The 25,586-nt window shown below is 42.9% G+C and overlaps 2 protein-coding genes across 8 annotated transcripts in view; one reads left to right on the forward strand and one right to left on the reverse strand.

The window, feature by feature from the left end:
• Nucleotides 1–101: 101 nt before the first annotated feature.
• LOC115634026 (protein charlatan) lies at nt 102–24,733 on the reverse strand. 3 transcript variants are annotated; one of them, XM_030531561.1, is made up of 7 exons: nt 24,460–24,733; nt 5,926–6,236; nt 5,309–5,853; nt 3,760–4,794; nt 3,132–3,299; nt 2,619–2,939; nt 102–2,185 (listed from the first exon to the last, which is right to left on the reverse strand). In XM_030531561.1, the coding sequence occupies exons 2-7, from the start codon at nt 6,139–6,141 to the stop codon at nt 304–306; spliced, it is 4,167 nt and encodes a 1,388-aa protein (XP_030387421.1). In that variant the 5' UTR covers nt 6,142–6,236; nt 24,460–24,733; the 3' UTR covers nt 102–303. The 3 variants fall into 3 exon arrangements, with proteins under 3 accessions (XP_030387421.1, XP_030387422.1, XP_030387423.1); XM_030531562.1 differs by lacking the exon at nt 3,132–3,299; XM_030531563.1 differs by lacking the exons at nt 2,619–2,939; nt 3,132–3,299 and having other exon boundaries at nt 24,460–24,732.
• Nucleotides 22,118–25,586, forward strand: part of LOC115634030 — a 147,125-nt gene continuing 143,656 nt past the window's right edge. Inside the window, exon 1 of one of the 5 annotated variants that reach the window (XM_030531571.1) lies at nt 22,118–22,443. The gene's annotated coding sequence lies outside the window, so the exon portion shown is untranslated. The remainder of the gene's footprint in view (nt 22,444–25,586) is intronic. The other 4 variants (XM_030531570.1, XM_030531569.1, XM_030531566.1 and 1 more) reach the window with 4 other exon arrangements.

Below are 25,586 nucleotides of genomic sequence, written 5' to 3' on the forward strand. Positions count from 1 at the left end.
TCAAATTATGCGCTAGAGAATTTAAACGATTTTTACAGTATTTCGATTTTTGTTTTGCTTTGTTTTTAAAAAGAGAAATCATATTTCAGGTACATCACAACTTAAAATTTAAAAAAATAATGTGTTTTTATTTTGTTCAAACAATTCCCAATTTGAATGTTCAATGCCTGATAATTGCATTTGTTTCATACATACTACATACATACATACTCGTACATATGTATATGGCAGCAAAAATTTGCTAAGTGAAAAAGTGATTAGACAACGTTGTGAAAACAATTCGCAAGAAGTAACTCAATGAGCCTAACACAGTTGAACAGCGAGCGTCTTCAGTTGTGCATGCTTGAGACGCTTGTGCAATGCCAAACTGTAGTTTTGTGCAAACTGCGCGCCACACTGCCGACAATTGGTGTTGCTCCTTCCGCCATTCGTGCCGCAATGTTTCCAATAACGATGCAGCGCCAAAGAGCCTTTGGTGTGGTAGCTGAAGACCATGCCCCGACCTTGTCCTCCACTGGCATTGCTGCACAGGGCGCAGCTGAGTTTGTGGTGGCCCATGCGATTGAGATATTTGTCTCGTAACTGAGCGATCATTGCCTCGGGTGTGAGGCGTATTTTCTTCGGCTGTGCCTGTTTTCGTGAGGAGCGCGCAGGCTCTACTCCAGCTCCGGCTATGCCTGAAGACGACAATGACGATGATAACGACGATGAGGACAATGTTGTCGGCGGCGGAGGTGTGCCGGGCTTTTTGCTGAAGTCAAGCGGTGCTGCTAAGTATTCCTGCTTGCTGGCCGCATCAGCGAGTAGCGGCAATAGCGTGGCCAGGTGGTTGAGTGATTTGCGTGAGGAGTTGCTTGAGGCATTCATGTTGGGTACCTTCTTAGGACTTTTTCGCATGGGCGCAGCCAAATCCAGTTGGCGCTTAAGCAGAGATGAGGGCTGCGATTTGACAGCCACTGCTGGTGCTGCTACTGGTTGTTGGTGTTGTGCTGGTGGTTGTGGTGGTAGCGGCGTTGATAGCGGCATTGTGGGCGTCTTGGGCGTGATAGTTAATGTGATATCCTCCTTATTACGCAAATACTCAATATACTCTTCAGTCTCGCTCAACAGACGTCGTCGCTTGTTGGGTGAGATTCCGTGCTGACGCTGCTCGTGTTGCTCCCGCTCCCGCTGCTGACCAGTGGTTGTTGCTGTGGGCAGGGCAGCAGCTGCGGCGGCTAACATGAGCGGCGTTTCGGCGGCATAATACTTATTGATAATATCCTTAACATAATTCTGAAATTGTGTGCCAATGCGATTGAGATTCTGATACTCCATTTGTGTGAGAAAGGTTGTGTTGTTGTTGGTGTTGTTGTTATTGTTTGGTGTGTTTGTTGCTGCAGCCACTGCGGTTGCTGCAGCAGCTGCAACAGTGCTTGCTATTGCTGTTACATTCGTGTTGTTCTCCTTGTCATCCTGGCAATGATGATGAACGGCATTTCTTGACGCTTTATTGTTGTTGTTGTTGCTGCTGCTGCTGCTGTTGCGTCCATTTTGGTTGTTGTAATAGTTGCTGTTATTATTGTTGTTGTTGTTGTTGTGATTTGTATTTAGTTTATACGCGGGAGACGATTTAATAAGCTGCGCACGATATTGCTGCTGCTGGTGTTGCTGATTCTCTTGATCCTCATCGTTTTCGCTTTCGATTTTAAGCTTGCGCTTACTGGCGAGCAGTTCGATGGCCGTTTGCTCGTAAGCAGCAGCTTCCAGAAATGCCGTCGCCATCATCGCCTTGGTGTTCTGTGCTTCCTCATCGGCATCAGCAATATGTGGCGTGTTGTTGTTGCTGCTGCTGTTGCTGTTGCGCGACAACTTCATTGGCGACGTCGCCGACATGTTGTACTCGTCGCCCGAATAGGTCGAGGAACTGGCCGATGAGGGTGTGTTCTCATCATCCTCGCCGGTGGAATGCTGGCGGGCACGGATGCCAAACTTCTGTCGCTGTTGTTGCTGCTGGATGTTGCCCATGTTGCTTAGGCTGTGGAGTAGCGCAGCAGCCTCTCGTGTCGTCCATTGCGAAGGCAGTTTATTATTGAACAGGAGTTGATGATTCGCTGGTATTTTCAACTCGTGCACGCCTCCCGCTTTATGAAAATCCTGAGCGACCGAAGCGGTGTTGCGACTAATGGCGTCCATTTTAAGCAGACTGCAAAAGACATAAATGGAAATTGTGGTTTAATAAAATGTAATGGAGTACAATAAGAAGCAGAAATTAATAAAAATTGAAAACACAAAATCCTCTTGATACAAATTAACATCTAAGGTAACAATATAACGAAAAAATATGCCACTTGGAAAAACAAACACAGTATTTTTCGTGTAAAAAAATGCAACGAATAATACGGTTTAGTAAACGGAAAAAATTTGCAAGGATACACATGAAATGTATTTGATTTAAGTAGAAATTAAATCAAAAACGTAAGTTTCGAAGAAAGTAAAAGGACGCAAGCAAACAACAAACTGAAGCAACACACATACAAATGTTTCCGTTTAAAAGAAAAGTACAAAATCAAATGGGACAAAAATGAATAAAGTAGGCAAACAAGACAATTTTCAGATGGAAACTCAATGGCAAATACCGCGCATAGTCCTCCGGATCGCTGCCATCGGCCTCAAGATATTGAAACAATCGTTCTGAGCCGCGTTTTTGTGCGGCGGCATTCGGCAGGCCGCCGGTGAGCAGATCATGCGGTGGTATCAAGGAACCGTTGGCACTCAAACGCCAACCTACCATCGATGTCGGATTCACAATGATCTCCTGCAGGGGGCCACCGGTAATGTTGCCGACACCGGTGCCGGTGGCGTTGCCGCCACCATCATTGGTGCTTGTGGTCGTATAGATGGTCACGGCACCACCGCCGGCATTTCCAACGGTATTGCTGGTGCCGCTCGAGGTATTGCTAAAGGTTTTCAGTTAACGAAGACAGACATCATCGCAGAGCATCAGAGAGTGGAACGCACAAAGAGATGGGAGAACAAGAACGAGGAGTGGTCTAGTTAGCTGGTTGCTCGCTGAGTGAATTGTTTGTGTGTGAGTGTGTTACTGTTTTTGGTTTGGTATTTTGTTTTTGGGAGGGATCTGAAAACGTTACCCAAAAGCGTTGCCGGCATTGTGGAACGTATTCAGTTGATTGTTGGCTACCAAAGTGTTGCCAATGGTGCGCAATACATTGAGATTATTATTATGCGTTGAATTGTTAGTCGAGCTGTTGTTGTTATTGTTGTTGCTATTGTTGCGGGCCGGGCGATTGTCGTGCGGACTGCAAGTTTTGGATTAAGAGAGTGGATGGTGGAAGGTATTGATAGAAAGTGAGTATGGTTAGTAATTGAGGCAATAAGCAGTAGGACTAGATGATATCGAGAGATTAATAATAAGCACCAGAGAAAATCAGACTACATATATAGTAAGTAGAACGACTACATATGTATATGTTCATATGTGTAGGCTCGACAAAATTCTGCATTATAGCACAAAAGCTCTATACTACTTATATATATATCTAAAATTTTGAGGCATATTGACCGACCTCTAATGTTTTCTTATATATTAGCGGACCTCAACTAGTTTCTAGGCAATAACAGTAAGTCAGACGAGTTGAGAGAGAGGTTGGAATTCTATGGGCTTAAGACGTGCCCAATCCCTCACATAAAAGGTTTGTATGGACCCATTATACCTCTAGTCCCCGTGCTCTTTGCTTAAGAATCTAATAGGATACTTACTGCACATCACTCATGTGCGCCTGGAACTCTTCCTGGGTGTCCGCCAGATAGGAGCACTTGCTGCAGGCGCGCTTATTGTGCACCTTAAGAACATGTGTGGCTAGGCGCTCGGAGCGCGCCGCCTTGTAATCGCACAGCAGACAAACGAAGGGCTTTGTATGCGTATTTAGATGACGCTTAAGGCCCCACTTGTCAGCCCCAGACCAGGGACAATAGCAGCAGGTGAAGCGCTTCTCTCGTTTGGGCTTCAGCAGACCCGATCCATTGCCGTTGTTGCCATTATTCGAGCTCGAGCTGGACGCAACCGGCGCAGCCACTGTGTTCGCCATAACAACACCTCCCGCACCTACATGTAGTGGCAGCACGGTGCCATCGTCTAGTTTCTCCTGCTTGAGCTGCGTCAACGGCATATCTGCTGCCGAGGCTACTGCTTCAATGGTCTCCACAATGCTCATGCTGCTCGAGGGTATGGTGGGATGACGTTGGGCTTCCAGGAAGGCATTGTCAATGTTCACATTGGCCGGATTGATGGTCACGTTGCCCCGACCGCCCGAATGATGCGAACCACCGCCTCCGCTGCCTGCAGGCACATGACGTCGCGTCTTGTTGATGTCGTACTGTAGTTCGCGATGCATGCGCAGGAAATGCTTTTTCACATGATCGGCTCGATTGAATTGCTTGAGGCAGGCATAACACTGGAAGGGCTTCTCGTCCTTGTGTATATTTTCGTGGCGCGTGTACAGATCTCGCCGATCTGTTGAGTAGGGACAGTGGGTGCAGGCATAGCGTTTCTGTATGTGCACTCCATTGGCGGCAGCGGCGGCCTGCGCCTGCGCGGACTTCTTGCGACTGCCGCCTCCGCTGGAGCTACTGCTGCCGCCGCTGCTGCTGGTGCTGGGCACCCCCACATTATTGTTGCTGGACGAGGTGGGCGTGGACTGGACCAGATTCTGAGCAGCCGCATTCGCCGAGGTAGAGGGGCTGGCATAGATTAGCTCGCTGCCGGTTGTGGGATGATGCTCCTGACGATGCTTTCTGAAAATCATATGGAAATTAGAAAAGCGTTAGTAAAGGAAGCCCCACAAATTACGATCCATCTATTTGATCACCCACTTATTAGATCCAACATCATTTGAAATTTTCTGTGTTTTTATGTGTGACAATATTTCTACCACTACTAATTAGCAGGTATCAGGAATTGTCTGATAAAAGCAATTAATAACTGCAAATATTTTTCATTGTAAAAAGATTGACAACTCTATTTCATTTCGTATTTTCTTTAAAAGCTGAAGTTATTCCTGAACTTATTAAAGCTATTAATTAGTTTAAAAAATTGAAGAATTTGTCAATATATTTCTGAAGTATGTATGTATATATGCAAATATGCATTTCCCATTCATTATTTTATTCAATTTAGAATCTTTTGTATACATATGTATAGAAAAATCGCTATCCTCTTAATTAACTTTTTAGATAATTTGCGACCTTGCTTCCAAAATATGCTACTACTTAAGAATTGAAGCATTGAAGTAGACAACATTTGACTTACTTGGACTTGGGCGTGCTGCTCTGATGCTGTTGTTGTTGCTGTTGTTGTTGCTGCTGCTGTTGTTGTTGTTGCTGATTGGTCGCATAGCTCTGGAGCTTGCCGCCCGTCGTCCATTGGACTAGTTGGGGCTGTTGTTCGGCCCCGGTACCGTCTTGCGCCCAACGTTGTTGTTGCTCGCCCGCCTTCTGAATGGCCTGCTGGGTGGTGAGCAGAGTACCCGCCTGACCAGCTGCGAAGCCGTTCTGCATGAGCGCGGCCAATCCAAAGGCTGTGCTTAGGTGATCCTCTGACTTGAAGCTGCCCACAGCAGCGACACTGGGAGCTGCCACGATAGAGCCTCCGGCTCCACTTGCTGTGACTACAACGGAGTTTCCAGCATCCGGCTGTTGTTGTTGCTGCTGCTGTTGCTGTTGTTGGATTACATTGGCCTGTGTGGTAACCACGTTGCTACCCCCGTTGCCGCCCGCTCCGCCAGTGCTGCCACCTCCAGAAGCCGCATTATGTTCATATTCAATGCTGGGGGCCGCAGAGCGATCAATTTGTTGCTGCAGAAATGGGAAAAATTGAGGGCTTGAGGTCATGTTTCTCTATCTATTTCTTCTTCAGCTAGTACTTACCAGATTTGTGAAGGAGCGCTGCTCGCCCTCAGGCACCGCTGTCGGACCACTGGTGGCCACTTGGGCCACCGGCGTACCGAGCGTATGCAAACCGTTGCCGGTCTCCTCGCCGTACAGTTTACGTGTGATTTCCTTGAACATATCTTCATATGTCGCCTCAACATTTGAGGACTGTGAGCTCGTCGCTTGAGAGCTGGGTGGGATTAGTGTTGCCATTGCTCCGGCTGTTTGGGGGTTGATTGCGGGCGCGTTGCTATAGAATTGCAGCCACTACTTCTCTCGCTTTTGCCTCTACGTGAGCGCTTTGAATGCTGCAAAGTAAAGCAAAGATAAACAAGAGAATGTAAAGTCAAGTTTGACAAATAAATACTTTGGAAAAGAGATAATCAGAGAGAGAGAGAGAGGGAGAGAGAGCGCGAAATTTAAGTTAGTCAAGGTGTTTAACGCACATCCGGCAAATTGCCGAAGCCTCAAACGATGTCTTTTCTGAGAATCGCGCGCTGACACACGAACCCAAACTGGCTTGGGCGCTTGCGTGGGGGGCTTCGGTTTCACCGACATCGTCAAAGTCGTCGTCGTCGTCGTCGTTACTGTCGTCTTTAGCAGCATCAGCTGAGTCAGCACAGATTTTGAGCGGGCTTTTTGTTTATGGGATTTTATTGTTTGTGTAGCCGCAGCTCACCCGACAAAAAATTCACAAGCACACAAAATATGCTTTTGGAATTTCAGTTCCGACTTCGATGCGAAAAATGGGGAAGCTTACAAGTATAAAGATAGGAATCAACAATTTGAGTCTGATCTTGATTTTTGTAGCTTTGTTTCCAACACTTAATCAAAAATAAATATGCAGTTCAAATTTGAAAATATTTTCATCAATTCAAACTCTGTGTTTTTGTCGCCGCCCATTTTTTGTTTAGTTTGGATATTTGCGACCTAAACTCAGGCCCAGGCTTGGCGCACAACGTCTTTTTTGCTGCATAAATTAATAAATTTACCACAGCGGCGACAGCAACAACAACGATGCGCTGACGTGCCCAGCAACAGTACCACCAATAATAAGAACAACAACGGGGGCAGGCACTCAAAAACCCATAGAGCAAGCGCACACCCAATTCTTGGCGCATCGTAAAGACGCAAGACAAATTGTCAGCGGCAACAACAGAGAAATAAAACAACAACAACAAGAAACTGTTGCCCAAAGCACACACATACTCTCAAATGTTGTGCATTTTGGCGGCACTTTTGTTGGCCAATTTTTGGTTGCCTTAGCTGCAGTGGGTGGTTTGGTTGTTTGTCCACATGTTGCTGCGACCCCCTTGGACTTTTGGACTGGGGGCACAAAAGTTTTGCCACAGTGTGGCAGCAACAACTAAAGTTGCTGACCAATTGTTATTATTGTTGTTGTTGATGTTGTTGTAGCTCACCCACGCCACACCAAATCCGTAGCAGAGTGGGAGCCAAGACCCCACAGACCCGTACCCCATTGTGAGCGTTGTTGTTGTTGTTTGTATTTTTTAACGCTGTTTCTTTAGCTTCGCTTTGCCTGCCTGTACGCCCTCCCGCCTGTCTCCCGTCCTACCTCCCCGCCGCCTGTTTGCCAGCTTTTAGAGTTCATATTTCGTATTTGAGTTTTGCATATTTGATTTTATGCTTCGTGTGCTTTTTGCACAAGAGTTGGATGTTGTTGTTGTTGTGGTGGTGGTGGTGGTGCTTGTAGTGTGGCTATGGCCGTCAATGCGGTATGGGGGCGTTGTTTTTGTTTGCTTTTTGCCTTTTGCGGCTTTTGCTTCGGTTTGTTGGGTCTGTCTGCCAACCCAGCTCCATACACCCCCCCACCCTCCCAGCTCTCCACCAACACCTCTCGATCCGAGTAAGAGTCAGAGACTGCGTGTGGTTTTTGAAGCGAAGGGCATTTATTGTTCAAGCGGGAGTTGTAGTTGGTGCTGTTGCTTTTATTATTTTTAGTGGTGCTTGACTTTGACTGCATTCAAGATCAAGTCATGTACATAGATATAGTATAGTATTACTGTAGCCTTCCAGTTCGAATAGGCGACATGGATTTTCGAAAAGTAAGTAACGAAAGTTACAATTAGATGCAAATACAGGTTATATAGTATGTCAATATTCCTATAACATATTCTTTAAAAAAACGTTGACATAAAAATTACATTCGATATCTTCTTACAACTGAAAAACACAAATAGCATTTTATCAAAAGAAAGCAGATAACATTATTCTAAATGATCCTCTTTGAAACAGAGCCCGTGATACATTGATCGATAATAGCCCCGATGGGCAAGGGCATGCAAAACTCTTTTTCATGTGCATAGAGTACATACGAGTACATAGTACATATGTTTCCTTCTGTACTTACATACATACTATATACTTACAAATGTACATCAAGCAACAACAAAAACAAAAGCCACCCACCCACGTGTGTGGGTGTTGACAATGAGACACGGGTGCTACCATCGAATGGCTTGGCACAGAGTGGAGTGGCGTGTCATGGAGGCCACAGGCGGCGGCTACAACAACATCCGCTTCGCTAATGGCACACAGTAATAACAACAGCAACAACAGCGGCGACTGCGGCGTAAAACGGGCGCGTCAGTGAGTGGGCTGAAAATGGGCGCAACAGCCGCTGTCGCAGAAAACAACAACAGTAACAACCAAATCAATTTACAACAACTCTACATCGCACATCAGAACGATCAGCGACGGCTGTATGTGTATGTGTGGGTGTGCAAAAAAAAAACTACAGAAAAAGCAGAGACGCCGCCGCAATGACAACGCAATTTGGGGGAGTCAACAACGATGTGTCGAGAAAATGAAAGAGAACAAGAGAGAGGGAGAGCGCCAAAACGCGAAACCGGTTGGCAGCTGAAAAAATGCCGGTTGGGGGAGCACCGCGTGCTGTTGTTGTGCCTGCTTCTGATATTGTTTTTGTATTGCTGCTGTAATATTTATACATAAGAGCAAGAGCGTCTTTCCGATCGCCACACATGCGTCTCTCCCCTAAAGAGGTATGGGTGCCAACAAGCAGCTGCTTTCGTTTTATGTTCTGTGATCGCAGCTATTGGAAATTTTTGAGCGGCTGCAAAAAAAAAAACGCTTTGGCGCAGTGGGTTAATTGTTTGGGGTATTCTGTTTCCATCAAGAGAAGAAGCTCAACCAACATCATTTTAAGGATATGTGGAAACCATATAGCGTAGCGGCGTTCCAAAACAAATGACACTTCATTTCTCCAAATTGAAAATTTGCAATACAAAATTTTAAACAAAGCAACGAATCTTGTGAATCAAGCCAAGGAATCATATGTAACAATATGAAATTAATTTTGTGACTATTTCAATGCACCTAGTATATATAAAATATATATTTATATTTATATACTTTTATACATGCTTTTTTATGATGGCTGTTTACTGTAGGTATTTGTTGTCGTTGCCATAATTGTTGCGTGCTATTAATGGACCATCATCAGCTAACCAGAGTCGATCGAAATGGGTCGCAAGTTGGTGGTAGATTTTTACATTTTATTTGGGAGGGGTGGGAGGCATGACAAGGTATTGGCTGCGGGTGTACGTCAAAGCGCAAATTACTAAGCACAGGCAGACAGATATTTGCATGTATGTGTGTGTCTGTATGTATGTACACATACATATATTTGTGTGTGTAGTTAAATACACATTTTTTAACACCCGTGGGCTGGTCCGACCTGGCAGCTCAGGGTGAGCCACAACATTATTTGTGCGCTTTGACTTGGTTGCTGTTATTGCTTTTGCGCTGCTGCGGTGAAAGGCCAGGCAGCGGACGAGGTAGACAAGGAACGCTAATGACATGTTAACGCCAGCTAGCCAGGCCGCAATCATCTGTGCCGTCGCCATCACCAATCGACGCCGCCTCACGCAGTTATTAAAAAACATTTTCGCGTATGTGGCACTGGGACAAGGGAGCGAACATATGTACATACATATGTAAATACGTATGTATGTATATACATACACATATAAAATAAATGGTTTAAGCTTGACCGAGAACGAACGGTTAATAATGTCGAATTGTGATATTTGCAGGAAAGTAAATTTCAAATATAATGGTAATTCGACTTTGCAATATCTAATAATTCTTTGAAGTGGCAAATTTTTTGTTCTATGCGCTCTACTATTATTAAGAACAAAATGGTCAACGGCAGGGATTTTCTAGTTACTATTCATTCGAATTAGGTTTCAATCTATATAATATTAATAAGATAATTGTATTATAGTTAAAAATAATATTAACTCGGGTCGACAACATATATTTGCTCACTCAATAAAATAAAAATTATTAAAATGAAAATATGTTTGTTTACAACTTCAACCACTGTGCAGCAATCGCGCCATAAACAACCAGCCACAAAAGTAACAACAACCACTACACGACAGCCTAAGAGGGTGGGTGGTTCGACTGACCATAGTCGAATGGTGGTGACCACCGCAGCACTAGCAACAACAACACTGAACCACAACATAAAATCTTGAACTTTATGGCGCGCCAAATTAACAACAAATATCAAATGTTTGGCTCTCTCCTTCACTTATTTATAAGTTCGCGCTCTCACGCCCACGCGGGCGCAGACGCAGCATCGTCCCAAGAAGAGAAGAGATGAGAGTGTGTAAAGAGCGGCGCATGCGTGTGTGGGCTGTGTTTGCTGTTGCATTAACATTGCTGCTGCTGCTGTTGTTGTTGTTGCTGTCGCCTGCTGCGTGGGTCAAATTTAAAGGCGTAGCTGCTGGGGGTGAAGCTTTTTTGCATAAAATATTGATGCTGATGATGATGGTTTGGTAAACAAAACAGATAATGTACAAAACTGAAAAAACAGCAGCAACAACAACATATTGTATGTATGCGTTATTTTAAATATGCAGCAAAGTTTATGAGCGCGACAAGACGTCAGGCGATCGCGTCGGCTACAAGCCTATGTACATATAAATATACATATGTAGGTATGTGAATGTATCCACATATACTTTTTTGCTGCCATGAGCGGCAGATGTGTTAAACAAACTGGTGAAGACGCCACCACCATCGTCTTCGCTGGTAAACTTGTAAGCTGGGAATCAAGGTGCGGGCGGTGGGGCCTGTCTGAAAACGTTGCTTATATGGGCGGCAGGTGGTAATTTTTGTGGCCTGGTCTGGCAAGGCAAGGCAAGGCAGCTGCTGCTGTTGTTATTGCTTCTCTGGTATTTTTTTTTTTTTTTTTTTTTTGTGCATTTTGGTGTCTTCTTTGAGTTTGGATTCAGGCAGCCAGACAAAGCAATTTGCTTGGCACGAACGAAGCTGCGACCCAAAAGCTGGTTTCTTTATTTATTTATTTAAGTTTTGTTGTTGTATTTTTTGGGTGGTAGGTAGCGTGGGGCCACCATTTGTTGGCTGTTTTGGAAAGGCATCCAAAAATTTGGACCCTTGTGGGCGTTCAAAGAGCGCCACCAACAGCAACAGAAACAGTCACAACAACAACCAGCGTCTTCTTCAAGGGCAAACGTCTGTCTTGTTTGTCTGCCTGTCCGTCAGTCAGTTAGTTCAGCAGTCAGTCGAGCAGTCGGACAGCTCGCTATCCATTGAGACCGTCATATTCCATTAAACGTTTCTGCTGCAGCTTTTTGGCAGCTGTTGGCAGGTGCGCGCCCTCTTAAATGAATGCCAGCAGCCAAAGACGGCGACAGCAGCAGCAGCAGCAGCAGCAGCAGCAACAACAACTACAACAACAGAAACAGCAATTCGACCCAAAATGCAGGCAGGCGTAGGCATATGCCAAGAAAATGGCGACGATGTCGACTAAGCGGCGTCCGTCTGTAAGTATGTATTTACTTCTGGATGTATGTATGTAAGTGTGTGTGTGGCGGCTCACGCACCCTCCTTTCCGGCCAATGCTGCTCCTTTTTCTTATGAAATCTTTGCTTCTCTGCTTTAGTCCTGTGCAACATGTGCTTTCGTCCTGGCCGATTGACTGCCAGCCAGCCAGCATGCCTGCCTGCCTGGGGTAGCAATTTCATCGTTGCACATGTTGCCGTTTGGTTTTCTTTTTAGGGGAGGGTTTTGAAGAGGATCGGAGCAGCGCAAACGCAACCTGCCAGACGAACACGCGGCTTTAGGGTTGCCAGGGTGTGTACTGCTGGACAGGTTGCAGGTTGGGCAGCTGCCCAACTAAAGAGAGAGGGAAAAAGGGGCAGCAGCCTGTTGCCGAGATGATGCGCTCTAGGGGTTGACACACTGGGAGGGTATGAAGAAAAGGCCAGTGAGTTATTTGTCAATTAAAGTGACTCAGAATAATTGTAGCTGAGGCAGTCTAGTGATTTACAGGCTCCTCACAGAACACAATATTGTTTCTAAATAAAGTCAAATAATAAATTGATCACATACTTTCTTACATACATTCTTAACTCACAGTGCTGTGAATTAGTTTTGATTTGTCTAATATCTGTTCTGATATGGAAATAACTAGTAGTTTTGAGATCGCGATTGAAGTGGGTTGAGAAAGACGCCGTCACATAAAGTTGCTTTGCTTCTCATTACATTTATTATTATTTTTGCTTACTATTTTTTACAAGGGAGCTACAAGTAGAAAGGGAATATGAGGTGCAGATGAACGGAAAGTATTTGTAATCCTTAGCTATGATATTTGAAGCTTATTAAAAACTTCCACCCATAAATTGAAAATATGTCCATGAATCATTCAATATATTTGGTATATACTAGACTATGCTGCTAATGAAGCAAGTTCAACAAATTTTGAAGAAATGTGGCAATGTGACTTAGCTAGCCCACAAATCAGAGTTATACAGGCAGGGGTATAGCCCTGCAGAGCTAACGATCAGTTGGGCTCACCAACTCGCGTCGTCAGCAAAAAGCATTGAAGTGTAGTTTGTTTCTTTGCAGCTCTTCTCCTTCTCGTCGTCTTCCTCTTCTCCTCATCCTCCTCCTCCTCCTCCTACCCATTTGGGTTATCATATATACACCGTATTTCCAAGAAACCACCTACCTACACACAAGAAATGCCAGGCCGACGACGGGCCTGCCTACCCTACCACATATAGACAGACAGACATACAAACATACATCCATATGTACATACATACATATACAGACAAATCATACCCAACCCAAAACCCAACACCAACCAAACCACGCTGAAATGTTGACGCTGGACGCCTCTTAAAAATAACAACAACAACAGCAACAGAAATCACACACAGAGCCGAGCCATAATGAAATTTCACAACAACCTTCAGCACTCGTCGCCCCGATTTTTTTTTTTTGTTTTTTTTTTTTGGGCCGTACTCGGAGTTGTTGTCGTTGACGTCGTCACTGTTGAATATTGAAAAACGGCTGAGAGTTGAGAGCTCAGCCGGCGGTTTCGATTAGGCAAATTGTAGTAGGAGGCGGTGGTGGCAGCGGCCTGAGCCCTGGGCATTTAGAACGAAGCAGCGCGACGCAGATAATGATGATCACAAAGCAGAAAGCGAATTGAAGATAGCGACCCGTTTCATGTTTTGGGCCATGCCAGTAACAAAAGGCCACTCTCAACCAAAAAAAAGGGAAAATAAAAATAAAACACAAAAGTTCCCCTACCCAAGCCCAACCCAGCAGCCCAGCTGAACGGAAAGAGTTTGAAGATCGTCGGCCCAAATAAAATGAAATCCTACGCAATGGGGTGGCGGCTACGATCTCTTTTCTGGGGTCTGGGGACTGCCACTGCCTTTGCAAAGGGGACAACGATGAGGCTGCAGGTAAAAAGTAAAAACCTTGAAAGCAGCAAACAAACAGCTGCTGTTGTTGCTGCTGCTGCTGTTTCTGCCGCTTCTGCTGGCCCAAAACAGGTAAAGCCAAAGGTGTGCAGGTAACCGACCGTCTTACTGACTAACGGGCTGCGCAGTCGTCGAGAGTCGTCAGCGAAACGCGCTGTAACACAGGAAATTCCTATGTGATTTTTGGCGAGATTGCCACCGCACCACACCACATCGACTGGGGTCGATTGTCGCTAGTACAACCCTCGAAGTTGCGCACAATAGCACCAGTAGCAGCAGCAGGTACCCTGTCTGAATGATCGACCGACCGACCGACCGACCAACTATGTGTTGTGTTTGTGCATGTATGTGCTGCCTCTTTCTGCAAGCCACCCTAAAAAGAATTGCTGTACATTGCAGCCGCCACTGGCACCGCCAACGTTGGCCGTCGATCGGCGACGGGAAGTGCGTAATTTAGTTTTGAAGTTGCGTTTTGGGGTCGGTCGCTTTAGTTCATGGGAACTTGAACTTTGAGGGGAGTGTGTGTAGCTCTTTTTTTGCGTGGGTTGGGCAGATGTCGGAATGGTGTGTCGCCAACAAAGATAATATCGCCCATGAATAATAGAGCTACCAATTGAAATGACAACCCTGTACAAAGCACGACCAACAAACCCCTGCAACAATATTGAAAGCCCATTCATGCTGAAGGAGCACACATGTAGATAAGGAATGAAGACATTTGCGAAAAGTGTAGAAATTACTAATATATGCTTAGTTCCTTGGTTTTGTTTTAAATTGAAAACAGTTATTTACAATTTTGAATTTAATTTGATTGATTTTAGGGTGAAATGGAAGTTATTACAAATAGATAAAAAAAAAACTATTTTCTTACATATGTAAATACATATGTAAATATTTTGCAAGTCTCCGCCCACTTTTTTATATGTATATGTATAAAGTAACATTACGAGTATGTACGTGTGATGGAGATATGTAAAACAAGTCTTACATCTATAAGCCTCTACAGCCCCAGTTTTGAATTTACTAGCATCACCTTAATTTTATAATACTCCTGGTTTTTTATTTGTATTCTTTTTTGGTTAGCGTATAATAACATTATGAGGGAACATTTGTGGGGGCGTCTGCGCCAACGAACTGAGCGGGCGAACAGCGACAACGACAGCGACTGAACAAACGGAAAATTATTGCGGCGCGCAAAAGTCAGTGGGTGGGTGTATCTACAAATTCGTAAGAAGCGACAAAGGCAGGCAGATGGCGGGCAGCAAAATGTTGAGCCAAAGTGCAGGCAGGCAGAAGTTTTAATAAATAAATAGCAGGAGGGAGGGTGTTGTTTCTGTGTGTGTGTGAAATTGTGCGAGGAGTAGATGGCAAAAGACGCGGGCCCTGTTTAGGCATCGGATGCCAAAATAAAGTGGAAACCTAAAAAAATACACATTTGAAACAGCAGGCGGCGTCGGTCAGTCGCGTCAATGGCAGCAGACAAGAGTGAGATAAAGAGGAAGAGAGAGGGCGAGCATGCGAGGCGGCAATTAAAGAGCGGGCCGAGAGCACTCAGACGGACATGTGACAAAGCCAAAGCGAAATAAATAGGGTCCGTCTGGTGGTGTTTGGTGGTGCTTGTCGGGGACCGCCTGCTGCCCCGACGACGACGACAACCAAGGCAGGCAAGATTTAAAAGCATACATTGATACATACATATGTATGCGCTATGTGCATATGTATGCATGTATATATGTATGTCACCCACTCACGTTTGTGTATGCGTGTGTGTGTATGTGAGGGCGTAACGACGAGTCGCGCATTAGTCAAATAGCCTTTGGTTGGGTCACGAAACATGACGCGCCATCGACATCGGCAGTAGGAGAAAGAAAGTAGGATAATGCATGGATTGCCATGCAGTAGGGTTGTCAGGTCTCTGCGGTATTCAGGAATCTACAAGTGTGTATGCAGACACAAACGTCCAACAGTTTCCGCCCCACAAAAGAAGCAACGAAAGCAGGCAATAAAGAGGGAGAAAATAATATTGGGTTTTCGAAAAAAAGACGATTCCGGCGGCGGTTGAGGCACCACACGCAAGCTGCAGCCCGAGGAGCATTTTGCTTTGGCATGCCATGGTTTTATGCCACCGCGCGCCGAGATGTTGTTGTGGTGGTGGTGGGTTTCATTTTGTGCCCCTCGTGGTACCAAGCGAGGGAGGGCGACTTGTTTTGTAGCTGCGTTTTGTGTGTTGGCATCTTTTATTGTTGTTGTTGTAGTGTTGGCAGAGCCAGGCCAGGCACTGAAAAGGGGTGCCGTCATGCCCAGAGTGCTTGGGTTTTTGGGTGTGTATGTATGTATGTGTATGTGTGGGCTACGTTTGTAGTGCGTTTTTTTGGGCGTTGGAGTGGCTGTCTGCTTTTTTGTACATAATTGGAAATTGGGTAACCGGTTTCGATTTTTGTGAGCTGCCGTTGCTGACTACCTGTGGGCTATGACATGGCCTTCGAAGTGGGATTTGCGTTAGTGGATCTTTAAACGTAATTGCGTTGGGGCCTTATGGAACTAGCTGGATGCAAATCGTATTCCTAAACTGACTGCAATTACTTGTAAAAGGCCAACAACATTTAAATGGTAGTGCAAAATTGATTCTTGCGGAGGGCTTAACTTAAAGGACACTTGTTCGATTTAACTCAATGTTTATCACCGAATAGGCAACACTTTTTAATTTGCCATTTATATTGCATCTTTCTGGCAATGTTCCCTATTAGGACAGTAACGGCACTTTCTTCGATACTAAGTACTGTTGAAAGTATGGCAGCGCCACAATACAATTCCTTTTCGATGGGCAAACATTGCACTAATATAGAGAACACCAACATGCATACAAGCACAAATATACAAATATGTGAGCATACAAATGTCGTCCATGTTTTAAATTTCAATACCATTACATCGCAATGCAGACCCTGCCGTTACACACACACACACGCACACACATAGCACGCACAACTTCTAATAATGTACTTACAAAAATATAAATTATATTAATATGTACCTTTGTTGCTGTTGCAATTTTTGTCTCCACCTGCGAGCACCCTTAGGCCATTGCTATGTTTTGCAGAGCCGGCACCTATGCCCCAGGCGCTATTTTTTTTATTGCAGTACGTGCGCACAGTTTGTCACTTTAGTAATATCAATTTGTTATTAATAGTGTTGTACACAATTAATAATACAACAATTTGTTAACCAATGCAATAAAACAATGGCCAAAGATTTTGGCAAATAACTTTACACGCGTCGCACAGAATATTTTTGTTGCTGTTTGAGTTACGCGCGAGAACGAAACACGACCGCACGACACAAGAAATTCCAACAGACTGCGCGGACCAGCGACAACAAAACGATGACGCAGCTGCTATTGCTGCTGTTGTTGTTGTATTAGCTGCCGCTACTGCTGCCGATGGATGGAAAAACGAAACAAAACGAAGGGAAAGGAAACGCACAAAGCAGCGCAGCCGGCCACCTTACACAGCGAATGATCGTACAAAAGAGAAATTGCAACAAACAAGCGTCGGTGGCAAGGCAAGCCACCCGCTCATTCACGTTTTTTTTGTGTTGGCCGCCAACGCAGAGAGCGAAACAAAAACGAGAGATAGAGAGAGACTGTTTCGAAGAGAACTGCATGTATCCGCGCGTGTGTGTGTATGTTTGGTTGCCGCCGCCGCCGCTTGTTGCGTAGGGTGGCTCTGTTTTACTTTTGGGTAGAATATTTTTTGGGCAAAGTGGATGAGGCGGTGGTAAAGCGAAAGAGCGGCCGCGGCTGCGCAGAAGCAGGTCAGTTTCAGCTACGTGGGAGCGGTGGCGCGGCGTCGCACAGTGGGAAAAATGAGCATAACTCCATAATTATGTATCAGCTTGTGTAGGCTCCCTTAACATATATTTTTATTTCTTTAAAACGAATAGGATTTTAATGCAAATTTATTTTTCTATCACAGGAACAGTTAACTTTAAATAAACAGTTAACTTTAAATAAACGAAATAATAACATGGCTGTAAAAAGGATTACAATTACGTTGCCACATCCTAAGCATTCCTCATTGTGGACTGAATTATCCATCAAATTTTGGGAGTTACCACTTTGGAGTCGTAATTCATTTTCATATCAAGCTATTGGAAACAGCTTTTTGTCACGGAGAAACGTTATTGCGAACCACTGTGCGGCGGCTCAACTTGATTTTGTTTCGTAGCTGCTGCGCGTTTTTTTTAGCGGCATCGGTCGGTGGTCGTTCGTTTGGTAATGATCTTCGGGTATGTGGGTTGTTGTTGGCGGCGGCAGAGTTGCTTCGCTGTTCATTAGCGAGCGCGGCATTTTGGGTTTTGTTATGTGCTACACACATATAAACATATCTGTATGGGTGTGTGTATATAGAAACTTAAGGCCCAAAGGAGGGTGCTGATACATGGCCCAGGTAGGTAGGTACTTTGATAGATAAGGTGAGGTCGCCAGGTAAATTGGTCTTTGGGTGGCGCTGCTTTTAGCTTGATCACAAGACTTTAATTAAAGCTGGGATGTACTTGAAAACCTAACTTAACCTTTCAACAATAAACTTTGCTTATCGTGAGTCATGCGGGAAAGACCAGAGCGTCACTTATAGAGCTGTCATTAAAAATATGTACCTGTGCAGCGGCATTAAAACGCAACAACGCATGCGATGACTACGACAGCAACAACAAGAACAGCAGCGACAACAACAAATCAATGAAATTGAAAGTTAAACTGAATCAATGGCTGGAAATCAACGACTGCTCGCGCTAGTGCAACATTTTGCAGTACCTCCACCTCTTCCTCTTTTGCTGCTTCTTTCTCGTTTTGCCTTCGCAACATTATGAGCCATCAACTGGCAGCTCGCCGGTGGGTGGGTGGAGGGTGATGTGCAAGAGTCTTGTGATGGCTGACGCAAACACTCATAATGTGATTTCCCGCTTAGGTCGACCCGACAATGCCCTTTACATTTCCATACATATATAAATATAGTATTACTTAATCAGATACTTATATAAATATACATACATATGTATGTATATTAAGTCGATTAAATTAAAAGCAAAACTAAATTGATTTTACGAGTACCTATAACTGTAAAAAACTGATCAACACAGTTAAATATATCGAAACAAAACCTCCAGAAAGAACACCAACAAGACTTTATGTAGTCTCCTTCCAAGTCATTCTAGAAAGGCAAAGAGACCTCATATGTGCAGCGCAACGCAAAACAGGTTACCCATTGAAATGGAGCACCCTACTTTAGCTTCATTGCCACTCGATCTCGCTGTCGAACGTCAGATTCGTGTGCAAGAGCAAAAGGAGCAGAGCGAACCGGTTTCCAGCAGCCGACCAACATGTGGGCCACTGGCTAGCCAAGGAAAGCCGCCGGCGCACCACCAACAAAAACCACAGCGATCGGAAAGCAAATGCAGCAACAGCTGCCGAGCAATGGAACGTCTTGGAAATCTTTGCCGGATGTCTGCCACTGACCAAGTCCAAGACTCATCCTTGGACATCACTCTTATGATATAACAAAAGCTGCATAATGAGTAAGCCAATTACAAAATCCCCGTACACATGGCTTCGAGAAACAAAACAGAAAGAAACCTGTTGCCTTGGAAGCCCTTCTTTGGTGGGAGAAAGTGTTGTGGGGCCCTATATAGGGCTTCATTTGGGCGCCAGCTCAAAAGTCCTAAGAGCAGGGGACCTGCGATTTACTTTTCGCTGCACTTCGACACGTCTCATTTAACAAAATGCAGACAGAGCTCTCCCACTTCTATTCACATGTAAAATCGTGTAATCACATGTGAAGCAACAAACCAACCACTGTGGGGTGGTTCCACATGCCCTCACTCGCTCTCGTTCAACATGGCGGCGCGTCGGCGTCGCCGTCAAATTCTCGTAAACTGATGTGGGACCGGCCACGCATGCGCAATGCTTGCGATCGCTTGGCACGGTTGCGCGTGGGCGTGGGTGTGGGTGTGGGTGGGCCGCATTTTCTCTATCGCGGTGTGTGTATGTCTGTGTTTGTGTGTTGTGAGGTGTGTGAATTGTGGTGCAGGGTACAGTCGACGGTGGTTTTTTTCGCGGTTGGGCTCTTACTGAGTCATGGCTAAATATTAAAATTCAATGAACAGGAAATGGCCGGTTCGTTAGTTCAACTGCCCACCTAGTATCTTTGATTGGTTGCTGCTCAGAGAGGAATACCTAATTCCAAAATTAACATAAGGCTGGTTGCCTTTACACTTCTCTATTCAAACTCGTAGATTTCATTTTGGTTACAAGTCGAACTTATTAGTCGCATCTGCATACAACTTAACTGAGGAATAAAAAGGCAATAGGAGTTTAGGGAATCCTTCAATACTCCAGACGACTTGATAATGAATAATTATTAATAAATATCAAATAGAACATAACCACGTTCCAAGAAATCTAAATTAAGGACAATAAAGAGAAGAAGAGGTATAGTTGTTTTGTTTAGCCATGATGTAAAATCTCAGAGTACTTAAAAAAGTAACTTAAGTGATACCTCAACCTCGATTTCAACTCAAATCTAACTGATTTACCAAATAAAAACAACTTAGTGATGAAAAAACAGTTGCTCTTGAGTGACTGATGATGGTGATCAAATCATTTCAAATCTTCTCATTTGCAGGGCGCAGCTGTCAATATTAAATTTGACTTAAGTTATTGATACACATGTCCCCACAAAACAGTCATGGCATGTGTGGGCGAAAAAATATGTGTGCGGAAAATTTAATAATTTACCTACATCTCTCTTTAATTAACAAAATGTGCAAAACAATACTTGTATAAAGCAGGTTAAAATAAGTGCATCTGCATTTAACAACGTAAAACAAGTAATAAAAAAGCTAAAATCGGCTGTCCCGACTTTGAAATACTCTGTACATATGTTTAGAATAATAAAACAGATTACAATTATTAAGAACATTTAAAAAAAAATGTGGATCGATTTTACCTCTCTCGGTATTCGAACGTAAAGGGTATATAATTGCACATATACAAAGCAATTGCATCTATGTGGGTGTATGAATGTCTATGCGCTTCTATTCCTGGCATACGGACACATAAGCACTAACTGGGGGGTTTGCAAAATTTTAGTTCGAAATTCCAAGAATTACGGGAGTTACGATTTGCGCGGGAGAGGGGGGAGGGAGGGAATTTCCAAAATACACATTTTCTGCGTATTCACATAAGGCATCTTAGACTAAAATTTGGTATTCCTTAGTCTTATAGTTTCCAAGATATAGGCGATTATACGAATGGAATACCGGGAAAACCCCCATACGGGGGAAGGGGGGAAATAAAAAAATAAAACAAGCCCTATATGAGCGTACACATAAGGCATTTTTGGCAAAATTTGGTGTCTCTATCTCTTATAGTCTCTGAGATCCAGGTGTTCATACGGACGGACGGCCAGACAGACAGTCTTGTCACGCTGATCACGAATATATGTATGTACATATGTACTTTGTGGGGTCTGCCACGCCTCCTTCTGCCTGTTACATTTTTCAGCTCCCGCAAACCTAATATACTCGTGTACATTTCATGTACAGAGTATAACAAGAATCCAAAAATCCCGACACATTTATTAATGTAATTTAATTAATTAATTAATTTAATTTAATTTAACGGTATATACTTAAATAATCCTTAAATAAATGAAGAATTAAAACATTTATTCATGTTTCATTCACAAGTGACGCGAAGCGGCTCAGCAGTTAAAACAAAACAAAAACCTATCTTCGTTGTTGCATACACACTCTCTCGTAGTCGTTGCTCTCTTTTAAGATGAGAGTGCCAGCAAAAAAATAGAAGACAAAGCAAAGCAAACAGTTAATAAACATGGTTGTAGATAGGATACCAATAAGGGTTAATATACGATATTTCAATATACATATGTATATACATATTTCTTAATTAAATATTAAAAATTAAAAATATAATGACCGAAAACAATAAATGTAAATATGTACAAACATGCAAACCATATGAAAGAGTAAAAAAAATTAAATAGCTTTACCGAAATTAATATTAAGTTTATGCAGTTAAAGGGAGTTAATGATTTATAAAAATAAACATAACTCTTATTTAATATTTCGAAAAATTTAATATTAAAGACAATTTATTACATATATATTATATCCCCTTTGTTGCGATCCTTGCTACGCCCATAACAATATGCCAATCGCATAATTTGATTTACAGCTATGATTTTTGATTCTTTGCTTTCACTTCTGCATTCTTACAGAGAGCTCTGCTGACAAATGAGGGCCGGCGCTTAGTTTTGCGCGGGATGATGTGCGTGTCGCGTCGTTTATCGTTGAAAGTGTTATAACTTATTATAAAAGGCTTAAATTAAACAATAAATATAATTCAAATAATGCACAAGTTGTGTGTATTAATCACGAATGAAAAATGAGTGTTTAATAATGTCTTATTTGTCATTTTGTTACAAGTTGGGGTGCTGCGCGATCTGCACGTATATATGTATGTGCTATGTGTGTACACGTTTATGTGCTTATTATGTGTGTATGTATATACGCATATATGGATAATGTAAAATCAATTGCAGTGCCGCAACATTTTAGTTTGTTTTTTGTTTCGTTAAGTGTTTATAAATATGTTTCACAGTGGAATACAATGTATCTTTATTTAACCAAGAGAATGTATGTATGTGTAAGTACGCACAATACAATATGTACGTACAATATTTAAATTCTGTTTACCTATAAATTATTATTATTTTGTGTGATTGCATTCACATACAGCGATATGTCTGTATGTATGTATGTACATATGTGCATCATATTTTAATTGGTTTATGCCTTTTTCTCTCTCTTTCTTAAATATCGTCAAACTTGGGCAAACAAAGTGTCGCCCTAACGAGAAATAATAATAAAGTATTAAAAAATAAGAATTACCTATGTAAGTATGTATGTACGTATAGCTAAAGCTTTCGGTACCTAGCAAAAAAATCTGCTACTGCGTAGTTCCTATAGCAACCTTTCTGGAACTGAGCACAACTCGGGAAGAGACATAGTAAATAAATCTAGAATTATAAGCAAAAATAAAAAACCCAGCGAAGACGGACTGAAGCTGCTAGTATAATACATATGTACATACATACATACATACATACTACGATTATATGTATGATATGTGTGTGTCAGGGGGATTTTATATCTTGATACACAAAAAACTATTTAAGTGCTTTATAGAGTTCTCTGCAGGATTAGATTCAATTACGACTGCAAATGCGAAATGCCAATTATATAAATGCATATACGCAAGTAAATAAATGCATGCATATGTGCATGTGTATATATGTATGTACATACATATATACATAGCTTGCATATTATATAATGTTTGCATTAAACAAAATCTGATTGATTCATACATATCTACATACATACATATGTACATATGTATGTTTCTATGCCCACAGCTCTCTGGCTCAGTACTGTTTGTACATTTGCAAATGCATATGTATGTAGTATATTTGTATATGTGTATGTCCGCACGCACACTCAACAATCAACCGCCCTTCCACCCACTGCATTGCCTAGCAACAAAAAACCAAAATTTTTAGTTTGCCATACAATATTCATCAGCAAAATAATAAAATACAAATTATATAATGAAATGTGCACACACACATACGCATGCAACACACTAACACATGTAGCATGCCACATATGTTGCATAAAAGCAAAACCATATGCAATGCAACCCGCTGCCACCCACCACCCACTTCACAAACTCGAGCCAGCCGTCAAAGAATTAAAGAAAACTGCTGCAGCAGCAACAACAACAAAGCAGCATACGTATATGAACTCTCACATATGCTAAAAGCGCAGCTCACAGTTAAAAGAGAGCGAGCGCTGCTGCCGCCGCCTCTGTTGTTGTTGTGTGCCGTTATGCAGGAGAGCGCGAGAGCACAGCTTAAACTTTTGGCAAAACTGCAATTCCTTTGCAGTTTTTTGAAGTGTTGGCCCCGGGGAGGGCAGGCGGCAACGGAAATTGTTATAGACACAAAATTTATGTTATGCATGAGTGTGTGTGTGTGAGTGTGTTTGTGAGTAAAACAACCACCCACCACCGCTAACCGTAGTTTTGAAAATGCCAAAGCAGTAGCAGCAGCGGCAGGCAAAAATTGTTTTAGTCGTGTAAGAGTATGAGTTTTTATGTGTGTGTGTGTGTGTGTGTGTGTGAATGTGTTTGTGTGTGCATTTGTTGGTGTGAGTGCGTGCATTGGGGGTTGCTGCATAGCGCGCCTGCTCCCTACTCACACACCTACACCTACACATTCATCCACATACATACATATACTCGTCTATGTTGAAAGTATTGATGATGGAAAAATAGAAGTTGGCGCTTTTTAGTTTGGGGGTTGTTTGCTTTGTGTAATAGTTGATCCAGCTCTTTGTAGCTGTTGTTGTTGCTATTTGGGGAGCGACAGCGCGCTCTGGTATTGGCTGGGGTGTTTCTCTGGAAAAAGTGCATACCGAAAAATATACGCATACAGTCAGACAGTCAGACACACATACATACACATACACAAACACATACATACATCACTTAAGCGTTGAATTGCGGAAAAATCAATAAATCATTTGTTGGAAATTTTTTTAATTGTTAGAAAATTATAAATTTGAAACTTAACTGCAACTGCCGATGCAATGAACTTACCAACATGTTCACAATGAATTTACCGCCAGCCCCAAAAGTATGCAACACAGTTTCTTTTTTTGTAGACAACACAAGAATTGCGTGCCTTATTTTTGAAAAATTTCGTTAGTTTTTCTTTTTTGTTATTGCTTGTAAATCTCACTTCAACATTTTTCCATATTGCACTTCATTTTTAACAACACGACGCACTTCAAATGGCTTTTATTTCAGCTGGTTGGTTGGGTTTTTTTTTTGTAATTGCCGCACTGAACGATTTACGCCAAAGAGCCAACAACTAACTTCATCAACACTCACACACTGAATGAATTTTGTAACTGAATGAATGGTGTGCCTCTAAAAACTCAATAGGCGCCGAGCACCGCCGAACGCGCAATTCTGTCTTGTCTGTCTGCCCGTCGTTTTGGCAGCCCTGGCGGTGCCGACGTCGAGGGGCCAAAGCCAACCCCACGCGTTCGTTATGCGTTTATTTGCGTTGTAATTTAAAAAATGTGGTTTTCACTTTGCCTACAGCGGGGGTTTATTGTCTTTTGACGCTCCTGCTGCTGCTTCTGCCGCTGTTCCTGTCACACTGATTGCCAATCGAGGAATAATTACACTCCACATTGTGCAATTGTTCCAAAAGCTTCCTGTTTTGTATGTCCAAAAAGCGCGCGCATTCCTATATCTCCCACGCATTGCACGCAACGTGCTCTCACAGGCCCACAAATTCTCTCTCTCTCTCTTTCTCGCGCACAAGCAATTTTTCTCCATTTTGGTCTAGTTGTCTCACACTCTGGTCGCCATGTTTATTTACAAAAAGTTTACCGATAATTTTGCATTCACTTTGCTCGCTACAAGCATCGGGTATTCTGAAATTCAAGGTCCACTAGTATTCGTATATTTATACAAGTATACATAAACACATATATGAATGTATAACAAGTCAAGAATAAATTGTATTGAAAACAAAAAAAGATGTGCATTTAATGGCTGCTTTCACGTTACTGTTGCTTTTAAAAAAATGCATTTTCATATTATTATTTCATTTTACGAAACTGATCTTCACATTACAATTGACACACATACATATGTAGTGTGTATGTCCTTTGAATGACTGGCTGCTCTGCCACATTTAAAAAGAATGGAAA

Source organism: Scaptodrosophila lebanonensis, unplaced genomic scaffold, assembly GCF_003285725.1.
Source record: "Scaptodrosophila lebanonensis strain 11010-0011.00,11010-0021.00 unplaced genomic scaffold, SlebRS2 tig00000001-arrow-pilon, whole genome shotgun sequence".
Taxonomy (NCBI): Eukaryota; Metazoa; Arthropoda; class Insecta; order Diptera; family Drosophilidae; genus Scaptodrosophila; species Scaptodrosophila lebanonensis.